Consider the following 14,691-nt stretch of genomic DNA (forward strand, 5'->3'; position numbering starts at 1 on the left):
CTGTATATATAGAGGCAGACATGATATTATAGTGTACAGCCAGGCAGGGAGGATATACACTGTATATAGAGGCAGACATGACATTATAGTGTACAGACAGACAGGGAAGATATACACTGTATATAGAGGCAGACATGACATTATAGTGTACAGACAGGCAGGGAGGATATACACTGTATATAGAGGCAGACGTGACATTATAGTGTACAGACAGGCAGGGAGGATATACACTGTATATAGAGGCAGACATGACATTATAGTGTACAGACAGGCAGGGGGGATATACACTGTATATAGAGGCAGACATGACATTATACTGTACAGACAGGCAGGGAGGATATACACTGTATATAGAGGCAGACATGACATTATAGTGTACAGACAGGCAGGGAGGATATACACTGTATATAGAGGCAGACGTGACATTATAGTGTACAGACAGGCAAGAGGATATACACTGTATATAGAGGCAGACATGACATTATAGTGTACAGGCAGGGAGGATATACACTGTATATAGAGGCAGACATGACATTATACTGTACAGACAGGCAGGGAGGATATACACTGTGTATAGAGGCAGACATGACATTATAGTGTACAGACAGGCAGGGGGGATATACACTGTATATAGAGACAGACATGTTATTATAGTGTACAGACAGGCAGGGAGGATATACACTGTATATAGAGGCAGACATGACATTATACTGTACAGACAGGCAGGGAGGATATACACTGTATATAGAGGCAGACATAACATTATACTGTACAGACAGGCAGGGAGGATATGCACTGTATATAGAGGCAGACATGACATTATAGTGTACAGACAGGCAGGGAGGATATACACTGTATATAGAGGCAGACATGACATTATACTGTACAGACAGGCAGGGAGGATATACACTGTATATATAGAGGCAGACATGACATTATAGCGTACAGACAGGCAGGGAGGATATACACTGTATATATAGAGGCAGACATGACATTATAGTGTACAGACAGGCAGGGAGGATATACACTGTATATAGAGGCAGACATGACATTATACTGTACAGACAGGCAGGGAGGATATACACTGTATATATAGAGGCAGACGTGACAGTATACTGTACAGACAGGCAGGGAGGATATACACTGTATATAGAGGCAGACATGACATTATAGTGTACAGACAGACAGGGAGGATATACACTGTATGTAGAGGCAGACATGACATAGTGTACAGACAGGCAGGGAGGATATACACTGTATGTAGAGGCAGACATGACATAGTGTACAGACAGGGAGGATATACACTGTATGTAGAGGCAGACATGACATAGTGTACAGACAGGGAGGATATACACTGTATATAGAGGCAGACATGACATTATAGTGTACAGACAGACAGGGAGGATATACACTGTATATAGAGGCAAGAAGCCTCCCTACTCCTCCTGGATGGAGCTGCAGACTTTCAGCCTGTCCCGTTATCTCCTACATGTCAGGACTTCTCTGTGTCTCCCCCCCTCCCTGCCATCCCACCACCTCCCCCACCCCTCTCTCACCCTGCCAAATACACCCCCACCCCCCCTTCCTCATTTCCTTAACAGCGCTTCCTGAGCTGGATAACCCTGTGATTTGTAAGAAAAGGAGGAAGGAGAGAAAAAAACACGGACGGGTCAAAGAAAGTCACTGCGGACAGTTTGGAAGCTGGTGATGGTGGCTGTGGGGTGAGACTGGGCAGTTGTGTGTTGGGGGTAGTTTCTGGGTGAGGCTGGGCAGTTGTCTGTGGGGGGCAGTGTTTGGGTAAGACTGGGCAGTTTTAGGTGGGGGAAGTTTTTGGGTAAGACTGGGCAGTTTTAGGTGGGGGGAAGTTTTTGGGTAAGACTGGGCAGTAGGCTGTGGTGGGGTACAGTCCCTGGGTGAGGCTGGACAGTTGTGTATGGGGCAGTTTGTGGGTGAGGCTTTGCAGCTGTGTGTAGGGTGATACTGGCCAGTTGTGTGTATGGGGTAGTTTCTAGGTGAGTCTGGGCAGTTGTGTGTGGTGGGGGCAGTCCCTGGGTGAGGCTGGGCAGTTGTGTGTGGGGGGAAGTTTTTGGGGAAGACTGGGCAGTTATCTGTGGGGGACAGTCCCTGGGTGAGGCTGGGCAGTTCTCTGTGGGCAGTGGTGTTTGGGGTAGTCCCTGAGTGAGGCTGGGCAGTTGTGTGTGGTGGGGGCAGTCCCTGGGTGAGGCTGGGCAGTTGTGTGTGTGTGTGTGTGTGGAGGGGTTGATAGTGATACTGGGCAGCTGTGTGTGTTTGGTAGTCTCTGGGTAAGTCTGGGCAGTTGTGTGTGGTGGCAGTCACTGTGGATAAGTGGCACAGCAAGCAGATGCCAAGCTGCCACCACCCATCTGAGAGAAGACTCGGCAGCAGCCACCCTGAGTGCCCCTGGATGTGATGCCCCCTTCAGGCTTTCCATCTCAGCGTCTGGATCTCAGCCTCCCACTCCCCCCCTTCTCCTCCCCACCCCAAAGTGACAGCTGGGCTGCCGGGATCTGCTGCCTCTTCCATGGAGTGACTTGGATCTGCTGGGACCTCCTCAATGTTGGCAGGCTGATCGGGATCCCCCTGTCCCCCCTCATCTGCTGCCTTCATCTCTAAAAGTTTTTCCAGATATCTGGAGGGGGAGAGGGGGGCCCCTCTTGTGGACTAACCCATGAAGAACAAGGGGACCAAGCCCAAATCCAAAAAGAAGGGAGCCTTTGGCTGCGACTTGACCGAGTACCTGGAGACCTCTGGCCAAGATGGTGAGTTAACTCCTGTCTTTTTATGAAAGTTTGTCTGTCATGTTGGCTGTCTTGACAGTGGCGTAGCTAAGGAGCTGTGGGCCCCGATGCAAGTTTTACAATGGGGCCCCCAAGCACTCTATACAGAACAATTAATACGGCGCACCAAAACCTGCCAATGGCAACTACAGTGTCAGAGGTGCTAGAATGGGATGGGGAACAGTTTGTTAATGATTACCACTATTCAAAGTATCTTTAGAAGTGATTTTTATGAGCACAGGACCAATAGAGAGCTAATACTGTAGTTGAGAGAGGGCCCTTCAGGGCCCCTCTGCCCCAAGGGCCCCGATGCGGTCGCTACCTCTGCACCCCCTATTGCTACGCCCCTGTGTCTTGACTATAAACTTTTCTCCTATAGGAGAACTGACACAAACTAGTAGCATAGCGACTGTAAAGTGTGTAAAAAAAATCAATGGAAAGTATTTTTTATTGTATATTTGGCTCAAAGTACAGGAATACTTCTGTACTCTGTAAGTTCTGGTTGTACGATACTTATACAATCTATCTGAAGTATATTAGGTCTGTTGGCCCCCACCATACACCCTTCAGTCGTTAAGTTCATTCTTAAGCCCAATCTACACGATACGATTCTTTATATGATTCGATTACGATTCTGCAATGGCAAAGCGAATTGAATCGAATCCTGATCGGAGATGTTGGATTTAATCAGATCTTAAATAGAATCGTAATCGAATCGTATAGAGAATCGTATCGTGTAGATCACTGTGGAACACACTGTGGAAGCTACGCTGCGATAGCATAATGATAGAAATGCAATGCAATGGTGCCAAAAAGTTGCATTGCGCTTTTGATGTGCGGTATAACCGTAAAGTAAGACATATAGCACAATAAAAGTATGCTTTACCGCCAGTGCAAATGCACATGTTGTCCGTTAAACGTGCAGCAAGCTCCGACAGATCGCACACGATGTGAACGTACCGTAGAAATATCATTGCATCACTACGCTGATATTGTCCGTTGCAACGGAACGCTACTGATTCAATGTGAAAGGAAAGCAAAACGCTGCTGCACAACTAATCCTGTAAGATTTCTCTCACTGCATCGATTGCGTTGTGTTTGCGATTATCCCCAAATGCAAATGCGCTGCACGCAACATTTTAATTCACTAGAATGAGAATTGCAAAATGCAATTGGCGAAAAAGTAATACAAAATGGCAATCGCGCTTTTCGTTTACGAGTGTGGAGGAAGGCATTAAGGTGCCTATCAACGGTACAATGTGGTCATTCGATAGAAGGATTAATATGGATAACGAGATCAAATCAACCAATAAATCAAAAGTAAATTTTCTTCCATCAACTGTTAATGATCTTTTCAGAATATTAGGTAGAATAACAATTGTTTGATCGATAACGATCCATTGCTTATGGGCAGACATGCAATCAGTTACGATTTAAGTATCAATTGTTCAGATCAAATAGTTAAATTGATAGTTTGAAAGATTGCATGGCCGCCTCTGGCAGATACATTCTGACAATGATCTGCTGACTGTCATGAGGTTGAAGTTTGAACGTCTGATGAATGTTTCGGACAGTTATCAATCGATAGTATGATTGGTCACGACCAGGTGGGGGAGGGGCAGTGACCGATCGAGGCCCTCGCCACTTTGTAGAACACCAAGACATGAAAAGTTAGCGGAGGTAGCGCTTCAATCGATTCTTGGCCAGATTTCTGCAGATTTCTTTCATTAACCAAGTGAGCCACAGAGGGGAATCTACTCCCTGATTGCCCTCTGACAGGGTAGTAAATATCGTTTGCTAGATCGGGATGCTATCCTATATGACTAATGCTAGGTACACGCCATACAATTTTCTGTTATGCTGGGGATACACGGTACGTTTCTGTACCGTGTATCGAGCAGCTGATCCGGCCAGCTGATAATACTCAGCAGGTCCGATCACGCTGCTCGACCCGCGCCGCCGGACAAAGGCAGGGAATAGAGCGCTGATATGGAAGCGCCGGCGGGGACGAGCGGTAATCGATCCGCGCGGACAAGCGGGGACGCGGCTGGGGTCGATTCGGCGGCTAATCGGCCGCCGGATCGACCCGTGTATTCCCAGCATTAGATTTTCTGTAAGATTTACCTAGCAATAAAGCTGGCCATCGCTGCAGTGCCGGATGTTTTTCACTTTTCTACTTTTGACAAAGCTGGCCATACACTGGCCCGATTTGCCGCCGTTTCGACAGCAGATTCGATCACTGGGATCGAATCTGCTGCCAATCGTTCACGCTACACGCCGAATTTCGATCCATTCCGTCCGATCCCGTCGATCGCGCCGTGCGGAAAATAACCGTCGATCGCCCGCGGGTAAAGAGCGCATCGCTAGCGGTGTTCGAGTGCCCGACGACCGACGCAATAGAGCCGCATACATTACCTGCTCCGCCGGCACGACTCCCGGGTCTCCGCTCTTCTTCTCCGTCTCCGGTCTGGTCTGCGGCATGCTTCCCTTCTTCCTGTCCCGGCAGGGCGCTCTACTGTTTAAACTTCCCCCAGACAGGAAGAAGGGAAGCATGCCGGAGACCAGACCAGAGCGGAGAAGAAGAGCGGAGACCCGGGAGTCGTGCCGGCGGAGCAGGTAATGTATGCGGGAAGAAGCGGCAGCACCACCACCACCACAGATTGTGAACGGTTTCAGGCTGAAATCGGTTCACAATCTGTTTGCAGTAAAGGTGGCCATACGATCCCTCTCTGATCAGATTCGATCAGATAGGGATCTGTCTGTTGGTCGAATCTGATGGCAAATCGACCAGTGTATGGCTACCTTTAGGCATTGTTGTACTCAGCAGAAGATAACCAGAAGACAATGCACCAGAGATAATGACCAGTCTCTGCAGAAAATAATCTATGCAGAAAATCACTTTACTCAGAAGGGTGTACAATCTAAAGCCCCGTCTACACGAGGTCACTGAGCAATTTTACTGCCTCCATGTAGTATGAGAGCCAATGATATTGAATACTATAAACAAATTGTGAAGGTAAACCCTTATGCTACATGGTTGTGGTAAAATTGGTCAGTGATTGGCCAACCAAAGTTGAAGGTGTGTACCGGCATTTAAGTTCCATACACAAGCTATATATAGGTCGGTACTTTAAAAAAAGAGCAATGCCAAGAAAATGACATAACATGGCAAAACGAAACAATAAGCTGTACAGCGCTGCGATCTTAGGCAGCGCTGTACTGGGGACAGCCGCGTTGCACGACGGTCCCCCTGGGGGAGACGGGAGCAATCCGCTGTCATAGGCAGGGAGGGAGGGAGGGTCTTGTATAACAATACCAAAAAATAGTATTATTCAATGGAAAAAAAAAAGACAAATAAATATTTGCATTAAAAAAAAAACATTCTGGAAGCGATCCTTGCCCACCAACAGAAAACTCTGTTGGTGGGCAGAAAAGGGGGGATCACTTGTGTGCTTGAGCGGCCCTGCACCGAGGCCTTAAAGCTGAAGTAGCCTATTTAGTAAAAAATGGCCTAGTCACTAAGGGGGTTTTAACACTGCGGTCCTCAAGTGGTTAAACTACATTGTATACACACATGACCACACCAATATTCCAACCAATAATGTCATTGGTGTACTACATGCGCAGACAGAAGTGATATTTCACACGATATATGTGCTAGATCTAAAGCTTGGTACACACCTTCAGTTTTGATTGGCCAATTACTGACCAATTTTAGCCACCTCCATGAGGGTCAACAGATATTGAATACTATATGCGGATTGTGTAGGTAAACCGTCATACTACATGGAAGTGGTAAGATTGGTTATTGATTGGCCAATCATAATTGAAAGTGTGTACTAGGCTATAGCTTACACAATCTGTTCATAGCATTCAATATCTGTTGACCCTTATTTTAAATGTAAGTGATAGGATTGGCCAATCAAAATTGAAGGTGTGTACCAATCTTTAGAAGACAAAATGTCATTTAAGCGACAGACTACGCAACATCTGTACTCAGTAATCAGCAGAGTCGATTGCGCCAGTTAAATGAGTGATATTGTTGGTTCTTTGACCGTTTTCTAAAGTCGTTTGGTTACATCTTTTATACCTCTTGTCCTACGGCACAATGATATTTGTCGTTTGTCGGGCGTTTTATACAACTTTTATCTGACGTGTGTACTTTACGGTGGCCAGAAGTGGATTTCAGTTACTTCAGTAACCCCTGTAAAGCTAAACACTGTAATAACTATAGAAAGAAAATGAGGGCAATAGTAACAGAAGAGTACAGCTCAGAACTTCATATCTAGCGGAGGTTGTTTCAGTTTATTAAACATGCCACAGATAATGATCTCTAGTAGCAGCTTCTTCTATAGGACACTTGGCTTTCATTAGGGGTATCGCAGGTGTCCTATAAGCTATTCTGATTGGCTGCTGTGGTTGCTGCAGAGCTAATTCAGCACACAGGATGTTAACCTCTTGCAGCCCGGAGGCAGGAAACAGCCACACAGGATGTGATGACTGCTAGGCATCACTCAGCGATTCAAATGATGCAAACCCTCGTCTCGCGTCATCTGTCCCTGATTTCTGCAGCCCTGAGATTGGGGAGGTTCTGAGTTTGCAACACGGAAGGCTCGGCTCGCGCTGGTTGTGCTGTCAGAACGTTTCCCTAAGTCCCCTTAAAGAGGACCTGAACTAAGAACTTCCTCTCTGCTCTAAAAGATACACAACAGCATAATAACCGTTAAAGAGAACCAATTTTTCCTACAGCTGATACAAATTCTGCAATATATCAGCAGTATATCTACTTCCTGCTTCAAGGAAGCAGACAAACGGTTAACATGCTGCGTTTACATATTAAGGCTTTGCTCACATTATAGGCGTTTTTGAAAAAATGTAAGCGTGGGCGATTTTCAAAATCGCCCTGAAAGCACTTGTGTCATGATTCTCTATGAGAGAGGTCATATCAGAGCGGTTCGTTTGCGATCCGCTTTGAAAAGCGATGCTTGGGCCGCTTTGGAGGCGTTTTGCCTCAATGGAAGGTATAGGAAAAACGCAAAACGCTCACAAAATCGCTTTGGCAATCGATTGCGTGAGCATTTAAAAAAAATACATTGTATTAATTTTTTCTGGATTTTTTTTCCCGGATAAAAAGACAGAAGCAGTCTGCAAAAGCGTTTACAAAAACACCCACAAAAACGAGCAAACGCGCGGAAAATCGCCATAAAACACTTTAAAAACAACGCAGAAAAAAAACACCGCAGACGGACGTGCGAGCAGAACGCAATGTGAACAAGGCCTGACTGTCTGCTGAGGACTGACAAATTTCTGTGCTGTCACAGCTGAGAGATCAAATTACACTTGTGATTACTTAAAGATGAGGAGGAAGACAGGCTCTTCTCTCTAAAAAAAACACCCAGGATGCATGTCTCTGAGGCTAGTGAGTGGGATGTTGCAGTGCTGCGTTATAAAAGTCTTATACTAATCCTGTGGGGCGTTCACATAGCGTCACATTATTTATTTTAGTATTTATATAGCGCCGACATATTACGCAGCGCAGTACAGAGTATAGTCTTGTCACTAACTGTCCCTCAGAGGGGCTCACAATCTAATCCCTACCATAATCTTAGGTCTATGTATGTATTGTGTAGTGCATATATCATAGTCTATGGACGAATTAGAGGGAAGCCAAACAACGTATCTGTATGTTTTTGGGATGTGGGAGGAAACCGGAGTGCCCGGAGGAAACCCACACAGACACTGGGAGAACATACAAACTCCTTGCAGATGTTGACCTGGCTGGGATACGAACCCAGCGCTGCAAGGCAACTGCGCTAACTGCTACGCCACAGTGCTGCATTGTAACATGTAGCATTATGCTGCAGTGTGTTACCCCTAAACGCACACGTTACCAGGTACAGGAAAGCATACTTTTCATTGCCTGTATGGTTCACTACCTACCTAATGCAATGATAATGCGGCGTTTATGTGCGTTACCAGTTTTTTGGTGTGTTCCGTTGTAATGTTGTGTTGCGACTTTAACATCGCATCACAGCGCAACTTCGCACTGTGAATCTAGCTTCAGTTTTCCTTGAGTCCTGCGCAGGAGTTCAGATCCACTTTACATAAGGTCCACTGTGAGGCCTGGAAACCACTAACGTATATAAACGCTGGCATAATCGCTCCTCAAAACCTACACAGAGCGATTTTTCTAGCGTTTTGAAGTTACTGCACACTGTAAAAAAATTAAAATTAATTGAAAGGACCAATCAGAATTAAAATCGCTAATCGCTACACAATCGCTGGCAAAAACCTTACACTTTTTAAAATCCAAAAACGCTCATGAAATCGCTTACAAAATGCTCACACAAAACGCCAGCGATTGCAATTAGCGATAGCGTCTTGTAGTGGGTTCCAGGCCTAAATCTGATGTTTTTTTCCTTCTCATAGATGATGTAGAAAGTTCAGCAAATAGGCCATTCCTGAAACCTTTTGAGTGGTTCCCAGAGTGCTTCTGAAGTTGTTGGGGGAGGGGGGGGGGGGGGGGGTGGTACACCCCATCTGGCAGTGAGGTGTCCATTCAACTCCGCTGTAATCCTGGAATGACCCTTCCTGGGGTCTGACAAGTGAAGGGTTAATTGGGGGAGTAATGACCCAGTGTCCTGGGGAACATCTGATAGGAATTACTCTGCACAAGTATGTGAGCAGCTCACTGCAGGAGAGAGGAGACGCTTCTCAGGTATCTGTAGGGCATTAAAGGACACCCGAGGCGAAAATAAACTAATGAAATAAACAATTGTATCTATCTTCCTTCTCCTAAAAATGACTTTATAAGATAGTCCATAGTTTTATTTTATGTTTAAATCTACTCTTTAAGTTTTAACTGTTTTATTGTTTTTGCTCAATGACACATTCCTTGAAGTATGCCAGAGCTAAAATCTATGAACTATTGACCCTTTTTATCTCTCTCCTGCTCTCAGAAGCCATTTTCTGCTAGGAAAGTGTTTTATACTTGGAATTTCTTATCAGTGAGGGTCACACTTTAGTCACTTCCTGTCAGGACTGAGTCAGCCACTTACATACCTGATATTTAACTCTTTCAGGCAGAGAGAGAAAAAAAGGAACACAGCCTGGTTATTTGTGTGCTAGGTACTGTACATACACATGTCTGCCTCATCATGTCACATGTCACCTCGGGTATCCTTTAAAATGGGCCTGAACTCTTGCACAGGACAGAAGGAAAACAGAGAGAAATGCACCCTGTATGTATTTAGAGAGAAGAGCCTGTCTAATCCCCCCTCAGCTGTAATTTGATCTCTCAGCTGTGTCAGCTGGCTGCCTCAGCAGAACAGCTAATTCGTAAACACAGGTTAACAATATGTCTGCTTCCATGACAGTGGGAAGTAGACACACTGCAGATTTATTGCAGATTTCCTATCAGCTGTAACAAAGAAATGTTTTTCTTTAAAAGTTTTTTATGCTGTTGCTTATCTTTTAAAGCAGAGAGAGAAAAGATTAAAGTGGGTATCCTGATTAATTTATTACATTCTGCTGTAGGTCATTACTAGAGTGCCTCTTTAAGCCTGGTATACACATCCAATTTTTATTGGCCAATGTTACCACGTTAGCGGATTGCAAGGATACATTGAGAAGTTGTAGTTGCTCTGCACTGCCAGGGCGTGGCGCTGTACTTAAAGTAAACCTCGATGCTCCCCGAACAGTGGGGATGTAAATATTTACCTTTTCCAACTACAGCGCAGGCGCAGTATCAGCTCCCAGCACAGAGATAGGCAGAAATAGCCGATTGCAGTCGGCCCGCTCTACTGCGCAGGCACAAGTCTCCTGCAACTGCGTAGTAGAGCGGACCGGACAGAGATCTCCGCGTGGAGAGCCGCAACAGCGCCCCCGCTGGAGCCGGGAAGGTAAATATATCAAGCCTTGTCAGGCTTATCGAGCCAGGATTGCCGAAGACTTCGGGGGAGCCAGCGTTTGATTGCCTGCAGCTACAGGGGAGGGGGGAGCCTCATTAGGACCCTAAAGTTTCCCCCTCCCAAGGTGAGAACCCCCCAGGGGATTTTTTTTGTTACAGAGTTTCTTTAACCCTCTCTCAGGCAGCAGGTGAGGTGTCTGCGGTCAGTGGCCCGGCCCTGGCAGCAGCGAGGAAAACGTTCCCTGTGTGGGAAGGGTTACCAGGAATACTCCTCATTCCTCATTATCCACCCCATGGAAGAGTAATGGTGTGTACACACTTGAAAGATTAATGAAAGATCACAGACCAATCTTACCCCCTTCCATGTAGTATGAGAGCCATACCTACACAGTCTATTCTATGGAGCTGCACTCCTCATCAGACAGAAATCTTTGCAAGATGCAGCACACACAGATGCTGTACACATGCAACAGATCAGTATCTGCAAAAGATCTGTTCCTGCAAATTGCATTCATAGTCTAAGATATGTGCAGATCATCATACACACCTTGTTTAACAAACATTCATCTGCAGATCAGATCCACCAGGATGGATCTTTAGATCTGCAGATGATTGTCTGATCTGCAGATGAATGTCTGTTAAAGAGAACCCGAGGTGTGTTTAAAGAATATTATCTGCATACAGAGGATGGATCTGCCTATACAGCCCAGCCTCTGTTGCTATCCCAAACCCCACTAAGGTCCCCCTGCACTCTGCAATCCCTTATAAATCACAGCCGTGCAGTGAGGCTGTGTTTACATCTGTAGTGTCAGTCTCAGCTGCTCCCCCGCCTCCTGCATAGCTCCGGTCCCTGCCCCCGTCCATTCCCTCCAATCAGCAGGGAGGGAAGGGATGCAGGCGGGGACTGGAGTTCTGCAGGAGGCGGGGAGAGCAGCAGACTGACACTATAGAGATAAACACAGCCAGCTCTGACAAGCTGTTCTGTTTGTCAGCAGCGTGGCTGTGATTTATGAGGGATTGCAGAGTGCAGGTGGACATTAGGGGGGTTTGGGATAGCAACAGAGGCTGGGCTGTATAGGCAGATCCAGCCTCTCTATGCAGATAATATTCTTCAAACCCACCTCGGGTTCTCTTTAAACAAGGTGTGTATGGGATCTGCAGATATCATAGAATATGAATGCAATTTGCAGGAACGGATTTTTGGCAGGAACAGATCTTTTGCAGATACTGATCTTTTGTGTCTGTACAGCATCTGTGTGTGCAGCATCTTGCAAAGATTTCTGTCTGATGTGGAGTTCAGCTCCATAGAAAAGACTGTGTAGAGTATGGCTCTCATACTACATGAAGGGTGGTAAGATTGGTCTGTGATGTTTCATTTTCCAAAGACTATGGTCTGATGTGTGTATGAGCCTATAGCCTGTATATTTTTTTTAATTGACTTATTTTAAAAAATTGGGTAAAATGATTGAGATAATACGGTATCTGCGCACAAATCAGTTTTTCACAGATCTTGTCAGACTGATGCAATGGCTGGATTATCAGACGGGTGGAGGGATTACTACAGCTGTGGCAGCCCGTAGTGCCAACGTTATATATATTTTGGAATGCACCCTGAGCTGTAGCTGGAGATGGCCATTGGGCTGACATGAACGGGGCATTTCTCAGACTTGCTGAATTCAGAGGGTACTCGCGCAGAGAACACAGAACAGGATGTATACAGCGGCCTGCAGACAACAATACTGGGCTGTAAAACTATTAAATAAAGTTAAATCGGCAAATACCTGTTTAGCGAATCACGTTAGCTAATTTTTCACCGATCCAGTCGTACTATCGGAATTTCTGAATTATGGGACGTAGTAGCGTTTTGCGGGGAATTGAACGCCGTAGGAATATCGTACTTTTGGAAAGTTCCCAAGCGGTGTTTCAGAGCGGCAGCTCCTGTGTTGACATTTATGTCACGTTTGATCTTCTCCTCCATTCCCCAGGGGCTGATATTTAGAGATGGATGATAACAGTAATTACAGACCTGCTAATTGTATGTGATTGGTAATTACAGGGTATGTGAGGTTGATCATATACATCTCTCTGCTGGAAGGATAATTGTACGAGATGTCAGCTAGGGGCTGTGCTCCTGAATGTATGCACTGGGCGGGGTCTGAGGCCGTGCTGAGCCCCTGGCGGTCCTGTGCTGGCAGCGCTGGGGATTTGATAACGGCCTGGAATTAATTCTACATGGGTCCTGACTGAAGACCAGTACATATGTTTAAAGGATACCCGAACTGAGATGTGACATGATGAGATAGACATGTGTATGTACAGTGCCTAGCACACAAATAACTATGCTATGTTCCTTTTTTTTTTCTCTGCCTGAAAGAGTTAAATATCAGGTATGTAAATTGCTGACTCAGTCCTGACTCAGACAGGAAGTGACTACAGTGTGACCCTCACTGATAAGAACAAGGAACACCAAGAGCTCCAATAGTGTAATGTACTGGTAAATGGTTACTAAATAGAATAAATATTAATACTCACAAACCAGGGTTACCATTAGGCAACCACTGTAAAGGCAGGTGGGGAGATTTTCCTGACCCCACTCAGGAATAAGAAGTCGCTCTCTGTAGATGAGAAAAAGGGGGTCCAACCCTCCACCCAGGGTGGACTCAATATTATGCAGGAGAACAGAGGCGCCAAAAGGATAAAAGGAAGCTAAATGAGCTTAAAAACCAAATTCTTGGTAAATAGAGGAAGTAGTGGTGGACTTACCTCCTCCAAGTAGACACACAAAGACTGTAGTAAAGACAGTCAATATATTTTATTTATGAACTCCAAATATGCAACGCGTTTCGCAGGTTTGATCCCGCTTCATCAGGCAATAACAACGGAGCAATAGCATATGTGGTCAGTAGAAGAGCCAGGCACCTCACTGACAAGAAATTCCCCTTTTTATCTCTTTCGTGCTCTCAGAAGCCTTTCTGCTAGGAAAGTGTTTTATAGTTGGAATTTCTTTTTGCTAGGCACTGTCCATACCCATGTCTATCTCATCATGTCACATGTCACTTCGGGTATCCTTTAAAGCGGACCTGAACTCAGAACTTCCTCTCTGCTCTAAAAGATACGCATCAGCAGAATAACCTTTAAAGAAAAAACATTTCCTTGTTACAGCTGATACAAATCCTGCAATAAATCTGCAGTGGGGCTACTTACTCCTTTCATGGAAGCAGACATGGGGTTAACATCCTGTGTTTACAAATTAGCTGTTCTGCCGAGGCAGCCAGCTGACACAGCTGAGAGATCAAATTACAACTTGTGAGTAGTCACATATGAGGGGGAATTAGAGTGGGTTCACACAAAAAAACGTATCCGTGGCTCCGGTTTTTTGGCCCGGATCAAAAACGGAGCCACAGATACCAATGGTAAAAATAGCAGCTGTTTTCACTCAAAAACAAAAAACAAAGGATCCGTCTGCGTTCCGGGGATCCGTGCTGAAAAACTGAACGGACGGTCCGTAATGCCGACGACTTCACGGACCCGGCACGGAGCCCAGATACACAGAGGGGTAGTGGCAGGCAAAGCAAAAAGGGATCTCCCTCTACTCAGACACAGGAACGGAGGGAGATCCGGATTGCCTACTGCCTGTTCCTCCCCTCAGCATAGGTATCCCCAGGTATAGGCTGGAGGGGGAAGCAGCCAGGAAGGGGGGCAGCGGCGCGGAGGATCGCCCCCCCCCCCCCTCCCTCACATCGTTCCCCACTCCCCCTCCAGCTATTTGCACAAATGTAATGTAGGCAGTGAGTGGGGAAGCTTACCTTTATTGCACACATTAGCAGAGAGCAAACAAAAGCTTTCATCAGCAGGGGTGGGTGGGGAGATAGGACACTGTGCTTTAAAGAGTTTAGAGAAGTCACAGATGCTATCTTCACACCTTCCCCTGGATAAATAATGGGCAGCTAGAAGGGGAGGGGGGAACATGGCCGCTCCTATAGC

At 45.9% G+C, this 14,691-nt stretch overlaps 1 protein-coding gene across 1 annotated transcript in view; it reads left to right on the forward strand.

Moving 5' to 3' along the window:
• Window positions 1-1,811: 1,811 nt before the first annotated feature.
• Window positions 1,812-14,691, forward strand: part of ARHGAP31 (Rho GTPase activating protein 31) — a 211,555-nt gene continuing 198,675 nt past the window's right edge. Inside the window, exon 1 of the mRNA XM_068270859.1 lies at window positions 1,812-2,780. Coding sequence (XP_068126960.1) covers window positions 2,690-2,780 — 91 coding nt within the window. The 5' untranslated portion in view covers window positions 1,812-2,689. The remainder of the gene's footprint in view (window positions 2,781-14,691) is intronic.

Source organism: Hyperolius riggenbachi, chromosome 2 (assembly GCF_040937935.1).
Source record: "Hyperolius riggenbachi isolate aHypRig1 chromosome 2, aHypRig1.pri, whole genome shotgun sequence".
NCBI classification, from domain to species: domain Eukaryota; kingdom Metazoa; phylum Chordata; class Amphibia; order Anura; family Hyperoliidae; genus Hyperolius; species Hyperolius riggenbachi.